This window comes from Grampus griseus (genome assembly GCF_964374135.1).
Source record: "Grampus griseus genome assembly, chromosome: 1".
Taxonomy (NCBI): domain Eukaryota; kingdom Metazoa; phylum Chordata; class Mammalia; order Artiodactyla; family Delphinidae; genus Grampus; species Grampus griseus.
In genome coordinates this window covers 36,459,416-36,472,014 of record NC_139017.1, presented here as the reverse complement: position 1 = coordinate 36,472,014, position 12,599 = coordinate 36,459,416, and the positions used below count along the sequence as shown (strand labels likewise).

Genomic DNA, 12,599 nt, shown 5'->3' with positions numbered 1-12,599 from the left:
AAAACGTTACAACATTAAATCATTTGTAAAGTCACACTGGGCAGGTATTTAAATGTTTACAAAGTTATCATCATAGTCCATGTGATTTTGTGTTGTACTTTTTTCATGTAACTTTTTGTAAATGATTACTTTTAAGCCTTCTTGATTATCACTTAAATGGCTGCATCAAAATCGTATTACTTTATCCAGTTCAATTAATATTAATTGAAGATTCTTATATGGTCCTCAGTAGTAAAGATCATCTGTGTTACCTCCCTGCTATTGGTTCCCTGTAGAAGAAATGGAAAACTCCCTCAGAAGGTCCATAGAAAAACCTTGTCTGCAGTATTGACAAGATTTAGTGCACCTGTGTGGTAGGCAGCCCTTCTGGTCTTTTTCATTTCCTTGGAATATGCTTGGAGTCAAGGCTATTACCACCAGGGGATAGATACATTCTATAGTTCTTTGGATGTCTGTACTGGTGTAGACAGGTTTATTGACCTTGATTCTGTGGCTTTCAGATAGTTGACATTTGGATATTTTTATGTTCTTAGATTTATTTGTAACCTTTTATTTTAGAATGGATTCCTTCTTCTTGGCCGAAATGTTTAAATATCTTTACCTGTTATTCGCGGATAAAGAAGACGTTATTTTTGACATAGAAGATTACATTTTTACAACAGAAGCTCATCTGTTACCTCTTTGGCTCTCTACTACAAATCAAAGAATCTCTAAAAAAAACACAGTAGGTTATGTTTTTCAACTAAATGTCTTACTCTCTTTTTTACTCCTGTGTGTTTGTTTTGCTTTTCCAAGGAAAAAGTAATCCATGACTAGAATTCTATAAATATAGTGTGGCAGGAGAAGTACCCTTGATGTTTTCTTATTTTGTTTTCTTGTATTACATCCTGTGTATACTTACATTTCACTTAATGTTTCCTTTGAACAAACTATAAAGTAAAATAATTATTTACATAACATTCTTTTATATTTTTAGACTTCAGAATATACAGAACTGGATGACAGTAATTTTGATTGGACTTGTCCAAACACTCAGATTCTCTTCCCTAATGACCCACTGTATGCTCAGAGCATTCGTGAACCCTTGAAAAATGTGGTGGACAAGAGCTGTCCTAGAGGCATCATCAGAGTGTAAGATGTCTTATTTTATATTTGTTAATATCAAAATTAATTCTTAGTAAATGACAGAGAATGTAAGGAACATATAACAGCCAAGAAGACATTCATTTAGATTTAAAAAATATTGAGTATGTACTTATCACTGATTAAAATTAAAAATTGGTGAGTAAAGTTAGATAGCAAAGTTTATTCTGCAGTAATGTCTTTTTATTATTATGGAAATTTTCTGTGTATCTTTTGTTTAATGAACCAAGTAATAATGGCAGCGTATGATAGTTTGTAACTTCCACAGCACATTTTTTTTTAACATCTTTATTGGAGGATAATTGCTTTACAATGGTGTGTTAGTTTCTGCTTTATAACAAAGTGAATCAGCTATACATGTACATATATCCCCATGTCTCCTCCCTCTTGCATCTCCCTCCCACCCTCCCTATCCCACCCCTCTAGATCCAGAGCACATTTTTACACAACAGTTTCATCAAATATTTCCACGTTTTATATATGTAGAAAATATTTTTCCTTTCATCTGTAGTTTCTGTATAGGAAAAATAACAGTGTTTTGATTTGACTTTTTTGACGAGGTACTTATTCTTGGTTGTTGAATAAAGCTTTTTGCCTTAATGAGTGCATTTTCTTCCAAATAGTTACATTAGAAAAACCGTTACTAGGAAATTTTAAAAAATTATTTTTCTTAAGTGAATGTTATTGTTCACTGATATAAGTATTGTTTTGCTTTTAAAATATTGAGAGAAACATCTGTTTTTTTTTGGGGGGGGGGTTGTGTTTTTTTTGCGTTACGCGGGCCTCTCACCGTTGTGGCCTCTCCCGCTGCGGAGCACAGGCTCCGGACGCGCAGGTTCAGCAGCCATGGCTCATGGGCCTAGCCGCTCCGCGGCATGTGGGATCCTCCTGGACCGGAGGAACCCGGTCCCCTGCATAGGCAGGCAGACTCCCAACCACTGCGCAACCAGGGAAGCCCCAACATCTGATTTTTGAGGGAGAAATAAATAGTAATAAATCTCTAAGCCAACCTATTGTGTACCTTCAAATAATTGTAATGCTGTTGATTAATACTGCCTTATAGATAATATACAAGCTTTTGTAACTGTAAAATATATTTGAAAGCTATACCACTTATTAAAAACCTAAGTTATATGTAGGTAAGTAACTCTTTCTAGTTATTCCATTTTTCACTAGTTTAAAACTAGCAATTTGTTTGCCTTATGCTTTTTTTCCCAATTCTGACTTGTGGGTTTTTTTAAGCCTTGCCTATAATTACTTTTAGCAGAGAGGAGAGTTTCAGGAGTGGAGCTAAACCCCCTCTGAGAGCCAGAGATTTCATGGCCACTAACCCTGAGCATTTAGAAATCTTGAAGAAGATGGGGGTGAGTTTGATTCACCTCAAAGATGGGAGAGTCCAGTTGGTTCAACATGCAATCCAAGTAAGACATTGCTGTACTAATTAGCTACCATCTCTGTCCTCTTTGGTCTCAGTAGCTTTAATAAGATAATGACATTTGGCTTTTTAAAAACCTTCAGTGTGTGGTTTAAAGTCAGAGTATCAGAATTTTAGGACTTGGAAGTATTTTGGAAAGCCATCTGATTCAACCCCTTTGTAGTATAAATCAATCAAGTCACAAGTAGGTTGAGTAATTTGCTTACGTTAATATGGTCAAATATAGGACTCAGATCTAAGTTTTCTGTTTCTCAGTCGCTTGTCTTTCCACTATTTTATTTAGAACATAATCTTAAAAGCTAATAATTCATTTTAATATTTATATCTCTATTTTATACTATTTTAGTTTCCAAAGAGCTGAATTTAAATACTTTTATTCATTATAGAAATCAAAATATGCATTTATTTATCTATGCCTAGGAAACATAACATACCTCTTTGGGAAATTTTTATTGATTTTTGCTTTAAAAGCTTTCATAACCCGAGGGCTTTAAATTATTCACCTTATTACTGCATTAATTCTGAGAAAACTACAGTTTGAGAAATAATTTCAACGTAGAACCATATTCGGATACCCCATAATCTCGGATTCAGCCTTCCCACCACCTTGCCTTCTCCTCACTTTGCCTTCCCCTCAGGTTTCTGTCTCATCCCTATTCTTGCCACGTCATCCCTCCTTCCCTAACAAGACTCTGTCTGCTTCCTTACGTTTCACTCATCCTCACTCCCCAGCGGTGGGAATGACATCCCTGATGACATTGCTTTCACATGGGTCACCAGTGACATAATTGCCAGCCAGTAGCCCCTTAGTCCTCCTCTGATTGAACTTTTATGTAACTATTGGCTGGCCTCTTTTTAAAACCTACCCCTTTCTTGGCTTCCAGGGTATTCCAGCAACACCTTTCCAAATACTCTGTGCAATATTTTGTAGATTCCTTTGCAGCTCTTCTCGGCACGACTCAGTGTAGGCACTACCAAAGAATCTGGATCGTATGTTTTTCTTACTATACTCTTCTTCAATAGTGTCATCTATTTCTACAGGCTCTGCTGTCATCTTTGTACACGTGATATATGTATGTAATCCTGATTTTACTTTACTTCTTAAACCCAACTTTACTTTACTTTTTAAACCCAACTTTACTTTACTTTTTAAACCCAGCTATAATCTACCTGTCATACATTTCTGCATCTCAATCTCAATCTGTCCAATCTGTTCTCTCTCCCTGCTCCCACTACAGTCTGTCTCTCTGCCCTTTCGTTCTCCATCTCAGTCAACCCTATCATCATTCTCTACGTCACCAAAACTAGAAATCTCAGAATGGGCTTGCATTTCTTTCTCCCAGCTCCTTTCCATTCTCCTCTATCCTCTATCCCTTGTCAGGTTCCATTGACTTTTTCTATAAGGTGTTAGGAATTCATCCTTTTCCTCCTGTAGTCAGGCACTCTTCAACTTTTCCTCTATTAAGATTCAATTTGAATCATTACAAATATTTCCCAGATACACACTGACAGAATCAGTCCTTCCTTTGTCTATGTTACTAGTCCACTTTCCCACTCGAGAAATTTTTTCATAGCTAATTTTACATGTCTCTCTCCTCTAGATACAAACTTCTTAAAGTAAAAGATTATGTCCCTAGTGCCTAGTCAAGTACTGAGATGTAATAGGTGCCTGATACTTATGTTTTGAATTTAATCTGGTTGTTGGTTCATAATTTCGAAGAAGATGGGGAATATGGGTCAGTTATGAGGTTTATTTCTTAAAAGGGCAACCAGAGGAGAGAACAAGCAAAGTGAGCATTTAGTGGAAGTGCACTTCTCAATTTGTACCAAAAGTGGTTTATAGGACAGTGAAAGAGACATTAATAAAAATTACAGATGTTATATTCAGAAAATATTTCCAGAAGTAATATTTTTGAGAACAAATAAGGCCATAAACATTTGGTAGAGACCAAAACTGATAGGATAAATTTTAGAGTAGAAAACTATAGTGCAGTAGTATTTAAGAAATCAAAAAGTTGAAAGTTTCCAGAAAGAAAGGATAAAATTAATTTGTTTCTTTCCTAGGCTGCTAGTTCAATTGACGCGGAAGATGGGTTGAGGTTTATGCAGGAGATGATTGAATTGTCAAGTCAACAACAAAAAGAGCAGCAGCTGCCTCCACGAGCTGTACAAATTGTTTCTCACCCATTTTTTGGCCGGGTAGTGTTAACTGCTGGTCCAGCTCAGTTTGGGCTAGATCTGTCTAAACATAAAGAGGTATGTACACCTATAATATGCTTGTTGAAATTGAACTCAAATATTATTTAAGTATTGTCTAATTTCTTAGTCTCTTTTCTAATTTAGTAGTTTTAACTTATTTAAAACACCTAAATATTTAATCTCCCAGATTAAAGTAGATTAAAATTAAAAGTGTATCTTGAAAATATTGAGTCATAATTTATGTATGCAGTATGGTTATAGAATTTTACTTAAAATGTTCAGATATTGTTCTCTAATTCAATGCCTTTAACTTATCTAAAAATGGTTTTCAAACTTTTTAACTACTGAAACCTTTCTTTGAACAAAAATCTAACTCAGAGGCTTAATGTAGGGAACAGCTAAAGCAGAGGTGCTTCCGGACAAGTGGCTGTGGAGAGCATCAGACACTGAGGTTCCACTGAGCAAATTTGGAAGGCCATTAAGCTAGTCTATCCTATTAGTTTTACTGTAGGAAATGAAGTTCACAGGTTCAACTGTCTGACTAACTGGTAGCAAAGCTAGCCACTAGACCAGAACCCAAGTATTCTGATCATCTAAAGCCAGTGGCCTTTGAACTCTGTTACCCCCAATTTAAACTTTTTCTAGTGTATATTTTAAAGCTATGTAGGTTTATAGTTGATGCATTTATTCAATAACTCTTATTCTAGGTAGTATTTTAGATATTTGCTATGTATCAAGTTTACAAAAACCAGTGAAGATTTATGCCCTCATGGAGTTTACCTTCTAAGAGAGAGAAGGATCTTAAAACATCTTTACACTCACATCTTTAAAATCAGTTCTCTGGTGGATTTAATTTTTCTAGGAAGAAGAACTGCTTGCAGATTCATGTAGATTAAATCCATTTTTCCCCTCTTTTCAAAAATTTTTCCTGTTACCAGTGATGGTTTAAAAATGGTTCCCAGCTTCTTGTAAGTGTAGGTATGGGTACGTAGTGAGTCAGCCTGAGGTTCCAACTTTACCACTTACTAACATAGTGACTTTGAGCAAATTATGTAAACTGAATCTCCGTTTTCCCATACGTAAAATGGAAATATCATCTGTATTACTTCACTCAGAGTCATTATAAAGATCTGGTTTAGTAATTTACGTAAAAATGCTTCATAAACTGCAAAGCACAGTAGAAATATTGGTTGGGTACTATAATATACAAACTGTTCAAAACAAAAATTTATGCTAAATATATATTGTATATGTTATCATTAGAAAAGAAGTGAGGTCTACTTAAAGCTCTAGATATTGAATTTTAATGACTAGGTAGTGATTGGAGAAGATAAAATATTACTTAAGTTACTTTTATTTCTGCCAGACAAGAGGATTTGTTGCAAGCAGTAAACCGTACAATGGTTGTTCAGAGCTTACTAACCCTGAGGCAGTGATGGGAAAGATTGCTTTGATACAAAGAGGACAGTGCATGTTTGCAGAAAAGGCACGCAACATCCAGAATGCTGGAGCCATTGGTGGCATTGTTATTGGTAAGTAAGCCTCCATGTCATTGTGTTGACTAAGACATAATTTTTCGGATTTTTCCTTTCATTTTCCAAACTTTTATCAGAGTTTGGCATTATTTTTGCTTCACTAGCTGGCATAATGTATAGGTAATCCAATAACTCTCTTAAGAATGTGTATATATCTCATATCTTGTTTGAAAGTCTAGATTTGGGTTTCTGTATATTAATGCCAATAAAAGTACTTGGGGTCCGGTGTGAAGGTGCAGTAGGAGTGAGTGCTAAAAACACCCAATACCACGGATAAAAAAATGGGCCCATGAGATCCAAAGCCCCCTAGGAGCAAGAATTACACCCTGCCACCTCCAGTGGGGAGTCACTGAAAGTATCCATGACTCCACATAGGTGCCAGCTGTGGAGTCAGACACGTGGGGTTGTAGTTCCTGGCTCTACCACAAAATCATGGTGTAACCTTGGCCCAGCTTTAGTTTCTTTATCTGTTTATTCCATAGCGTATTTTTTAGCTCCAGTGAAAATGGTAATAAATATCTTTTAGGTGGTTGTAAGGTTTGAAGATAGTATACATAAAATTTCCTAAAATAACTGACATATCATGGGTATAAGCACTAGTTGCTAGCAAGTTTTTATCTCCTTGGGTCTTTTTCCACTGAAATTACAAACTTAATATTATTTTACGCATGTATTTCAACCAGTGTGTTTGCCTTTTCATTTTCCACAGAAAAATCACTGATATCGTGACAAGCAGGGCATGACTATCAGGGAAAATATAAATTTTTCTATGCTTTAAGTAAATATGAGTTTACATTCAGAAAGAACTGGAAAACCTGAGGTCACATCCTATTTGTGAAGTTAGTTCTTCTGTATAGATTGTCTCCCAGGGGAACTCCATTTTGAATTTGTTCTTTCTAATTAGGATAGATTTCCTTTTTGAACTCAGGGTAAATAAACATTAAGAGATTTAAAATAAAACAGTAGGATTTATTTCAGTGAAACATTGTTTACTATGCCATTTGCTTATCTCATATCGGCACGCCAGTGTTAATTTAATGAATGCATGAATTTCATTAGTCTAAGTAAGTATTAGGAGAAATTCTGCTTCATAACTTAAATGAGTGGTTGGCAAACTACAGCCTGCAAGCCAAGTTCAGCTCACTGCCTGTTTTTGTAAATGAAAGTTTTCTAGAACACAGCATGTCAGTTTGTTTCCATGTCATCTATAGCCACTTTCAAGCTACAGTGGTGGAGTTGAGTGGTTGTAACAGTGACAAGCAGCAGAGAGACTGAAGGTCAGGTAACCATCCTTTGTCTAGTCAGTTACTGCTAAGGGGATGGGTTCTACATGGTATTCTCCACTTAGAAGGGCCTATCCACGCAAGCCGTCTGTGAAGGGATGGGCAAGTTCTCCAGGGAGACTGGCATGTAAGATTAGGGCTGGACATAACTGGCATCACCAGTAAAACAGTATTTAGCAGTCGTACTCCTATTATTTAGCCGGCATAAACTAACAATAGTGTTTCATTCAACTTACAGAGGAAAAAACAGTATAGTCATAATTATTCCTTGTGCACAGTATCTTAAAAAGAACTGTCAATTTGTAGTTTGGTAAAACAATATAATGCCATTCGAAGAAATCCTAAACAACGATAAAATTTCATAGTTCTATCATTGTAATTCAAGTCTTTGAATTTTTCCATTTTTAGGCTTTTTCATAAGCATGTGAAATCTTTATAGTCATAATCCTAGAATTTTGTGTTCTACTTTTTTTATGTAATAATAACATTTTGTTTTTCTGTGTGTTCCCTCAGGTAGTTCGTTATAATTTACTTATAATAGTTTACAGTTGTTGACAGTTACAAAAAGCACTCCAGTAAACTTTTTCAGGCATAGATCATTTTGCTTCTTTTGAATTATTTCCTCAGGATAGATTTCTAGGAGTAGAATTAGTGGGCCCCAAAAGTATGAGTGTTTCTGTGGTTCTTGATGCAGAAAATTAATGCTGTCAACAGGTAAACAACAGTAAAGATTGGTAGCTAGACCTTTTTAATGGATGAACGTTTTTATGTTTGCTGTATTCATTTTCTGGCTAGATGACAATGAGGGGAGCAGCAGTGATACTGCCCCTCTGTTCCAGATGGCAGGTGATGGAAAGGACACAGATGACATCACAATTCCCATGCTGTTCTTATTCAGTAAAGAAGGAAGTATCATATTGGACGCCATCCGGGAATATGAGGAGGTAGAGGTCCTCCTTTCTGACAAAGCAAAAGATCGAGGTAAGGGTAAAAAATCATTTGTATTCAGCTTAGCATTAATTTTCCTAACTTGATAACAAAAATGAGTTACAAAAAGATTATTTATGGTTCACTGGTTAAAAGAAGTAAACTTTTTAGAAGATGGTTTCAAAATATATTTTTCTTTTGGAAAAAAGGGTAGTAAAATGTTTATTTTGCTTTGTTCGCTGAGTTAGAATGTTTCTAGAATTATATTTTTGTATGTAATTTATAATTTTTGCTATAATTCTGCCCAGTGATAAAAATACAAGAGATTACACTGAGTCATTTTTAATATCCACAGATGTTCACCATTCAATTTCACTGATACTACATCTTCTATTTTTTTAATAAGGAATAATAAGAGATTGTATAGAAGGGTGTTGTATACAATATAATAGTAGTGGGGTTTTACCAGGCCACCTATAATCAAATGACCACTGTCTTGATGAAGGCAATAGAAATCTAGCAGCTTCTTTCCACTGAGATCCAAGTTCATCACATAGGTATTTATAAGTTACAAGAGTTATACATGGCTGATGCCTGAAGAACAAGATAGCATGCCTTAATTCATGATATAGTCCTCTCTAGGCCAAAATGTTTGTTAGTAACTTGAAAGCTCTTTGAAACCCAAATTGCTGTATAAATGCAAGGTCTTAACTAGTATTCTTTCATAGTTTCACATCTAGGAATAGAGGAGAAATGAGGGAAAGTGAACCATCAGATATAGACTGAAATCCTGCTTATAACAGCAGTCTTTCTTATCCACTGGTGATACCTATAGAGAGAGCTGTACTCCTCCCACCCCCCCTTAAATGGATAAAGTTGTATAATCTGCACAGGGTTGTTGATGTTGGGATGTTTGCTTGGTAGATAGGTAGGAAACTTATTCATTTCAATTCAGTATATCTTCCAAGTGGAACAATAAAAAAAAAAAGTTTAGCAATAATCTAGTGCTAGCCAAATTAGTGTTTTGTCTTCTTGTATTGCTTTATTCTTTGAGATTCATTGAGATGTCAACTATTTAAGGACTGTGGAGTGAGTAGGATGTATGTAAGGATGTATAAATAGAAACAGTAGAAAGGATTTCTGATCTTCTTAAATCCGCCTATGTGCCTGTTTTTTTTTTTTTTCTGAGCCCTTTTTTCCAACTCAGATCTTCTTTCCTATATACATGCATTTAAGCACGTCAAACACAGGCAAAATATTATTCCATATAACTCTTTAATGCCTTTGCTTTTTTCCCCCCTATTTTGTGCTACCATTGGAATTTCAGCAGCAATATTAAAAGGTAAAATGATTCCAAGCTACATTATTAATAGTAGTAAGTATCTTTAATAAGCCTTAAATTACATATATATATGTGTATATATACATGTATATACACACATGTGTGTGCACATATATATATTTCAGTGGCTACCATGATAATATCTGGTTTAAAGTAATTAGATTATTTTCATGTCTAGTCAGCTGTCCCATAATGATGATTCTTCTTTTTTTATTTATTTATTTATGGCTGTGTTGGGTCTTCGTTTCTGTGCAAGGGCTTTTCTCTAGTTGCGGTGAGCTACTCTTCATCACGGTGCACGGGCCTTTCACTGTCGCGGTCTCTCTTGTTGCGGAGCACAGGCTCCAGATGCTCAGGCTCAGTAGTTGTGGTGCATGGGCTTAGTTGCTCCGCGGCATGTGGGATCTTCCCAGACCAGGGCTCGAACCCGTGTCCCCTGCATTGGCAGGCAGATTCTCAACCACTGCGCCACCAGGGAAGCCCCCATAATCATGATTCTTTATTGATCTATAAATCAGTTTATGTATGTATAAATGAAATATCTAATAGGTGAATTCAGTAGTCCATACCAATGCAAGAGTCACTCTAACAAAGACGTTGTATGGCATGTGTTATTTTTGATTACTTTTTATTTGAATGCAGTGTAAAATATTTAAAAGAGCGACTTGTTTAAAAAACCCGTATATGTGTAGGAGTGTGTGGGGTGAGGACTGGAAGACTGGTAAAGCATGTGCTTCTTATACCAGAGAAAAATTATGAAAAAAGATCAGTTCTACTATTTAAAAAAAGTCTGAACAGTGTAACAGTATTCCCTTAAGGACCTTGAAATAAAAGGGCTTTATTTAAATTATATATATATTTTTAAGTTTTGATAGTCAATTTTTTGAACTGTATTTCTGTTATAGAGTGATATTTTGACAAAAAGTCTTGAAAAATTGCCCTTTTGGTATAGCTTTTTAAAGAACTGTACGGCATTATTAACTATCAGCAATGAGTTATAGTATAATTGTTAATATTTATCAGTGTAACTAAAGTCAATGATAATAGTTTTATTAAATCAACTGCTTTATTCACTTAGGAAAATACTCTAAGTTAACGTCTGTAGTGGTTATCATTAATTTGTCCTTTGCCATTACTGCATGCATCAGTGTTTCTCTTCTGCATCAGAATCAGCTGATGTAGGAGTTAAAAGTGTAGATTCCTGAGTCCTACTCCAGAGTATTGAATCAGACTCTCTGAAAGTGGGGGATCAGAATCTGAAATTTTAAACAAGCATCCCAGTTAATTGCCCACAGCTATACTTTGAGAAACACTAAACAAGACCAAGAAGGCACCCCACGCCCCTCTTTTTTTTATCTCCTAGCTCTGTATCTGGCCGTATTGTGCCATCAGGGGTACTAGGTGGGATTATATAAATACACCAAATCATAGCAGCCTTAAATCCGAACGATCACATGTCATCCAGATTGGCTTTTCTAAAAATCTCATTCCACAGATACGTATTTCCCTTAAAAAGTCACACAGTTTTGATTGAGGCATTCTTCCCACGTATTAAGACAGAAAACAGAAACCCCAGAACAAGCCCCTACTCCCACCTTCTAATTCTGATAAGTCCCAGCTATTAATATAGAAGTATCTGCAACAGTCCTATCTGCTAGCAAAAATGTCCAGATAACTTACTACACATTCTTCTTCCGAAATAAAGCATTAGTAATTTATCAAGTGGAAATGCTGCTTCCTCAGATCAAACCAGTCACACTTCTAAAAATTAAGTTATCCATAGGAGTGTTAATATCGTGTCTGTCATGTGTCCGTTGCCAAAATTTCAAGAATTTGTAAAGGTACTTAATAATAATTCCCACCCTGTGCCCACAAACAAAGGACACTGTGTTGTTTACCCTTAGATCCAAATTGAAACAATTTACAATTGAGATTCAATTGACTTTTCCCAGTAGTATTTCTCAATGGGGAAAAAAACATCAGCATTTAAAAATTTCAATACATTGTCATACTTATAGTTTATAGTGTAGAATTCCAATGCCTTAAGAGCTATAGACAGATATTCTCAGGGCTACTCCTATATTTGTGTCTGTCTGGTAAAGAGGCAGACAGAGAAAACAGGAAATAAAAGAAAGGTCTCATGGTTTGAACTGCTCAAGATTTAAGTGTGGCAGTGTTACTTTTCCTAAGATTATCCTCCACTCAACTTGATTGCAGTGAATCTGTCCTTTGGTTGATCTGTAGAACTTAGATTGCTATTGGAAGGAATTTGATTCTGAGGAGACAAATCTAGTATGCAAACAGATGGCATCTTTGCCTGGAAAGGGGCAACTGAAACATTAGCAGAATCAATACTTACCTACCCCAGCTTCTCTTCTCCAACCACCGCGTGTTTTCTCGTGCACTTTTGCATTTGCTCATCTCTTCCGTCTTTCTGGAAATGCCTTGTTAATCCCTATCCCACTCCCACAACCTTTTCCTCTTTAAAAAGTTCAGTCATTCTAAATACCAAGTATTTTAAATGCTATCTTTTCTATGAACTTTTCTCTTATTTTCATAAATAAAATGTATGGACATCTTCTTAATATGGTTGCACAGATACTTTGACATTTATATTACATTGTACTTCTTTACCTGTGCGTCAGCTCTGTATTCCTTGCTTTCAGTAAATGCTGGTTGTGTGGATGAATGAATGATTGTAGAACATCCAGTTTCGAAGTCTTTGCCAAGGTTCC

The 12,599-nt window shown here is 35.7% G+C and overlaps 1 protein-coding gene across 3 annotated transcripts in view; it reads left to right on the top strand.

The window, feature by feature from the left end:
* EDEM3 (ER degradation enhancing alpha-mannosidase like protein 3) overlaps nt 1–12,599 on the top strand; it is a 92,672-nt gene that overhangs the window by 46,807 nt on the left and 33,266 nt on the right. For 2 of the 3 annotated variants that reach the window (XM_082678529.1, XM_082678528.1), the window contains exons 13-18: nt 559–724; nt 977–1,131; nt 2,408–2,564; nt 4,643–4,834; nt 6,144–6,309; nt 8,391–8,576. In XM_082678529.1, the coding sequence (XP_082534655.1) occupies nt 559–724; nt 977–1,131; nt 2,408–2,564; nt 4,643–4,834; nt 6,144–6,309; nt 8,391–8,576 (1,022 nt within the window). The remainder of the gene's footprint in view (nt 1–558; nt 725–976; nt 1,132–2,407; nt 2,565–4,642; nt 4,835–6,143; nt 6,310–8,390; nt 8,577–12,599) is intronic. The other variant, XM_082678530.1, reaches the window with a different exon arrangement.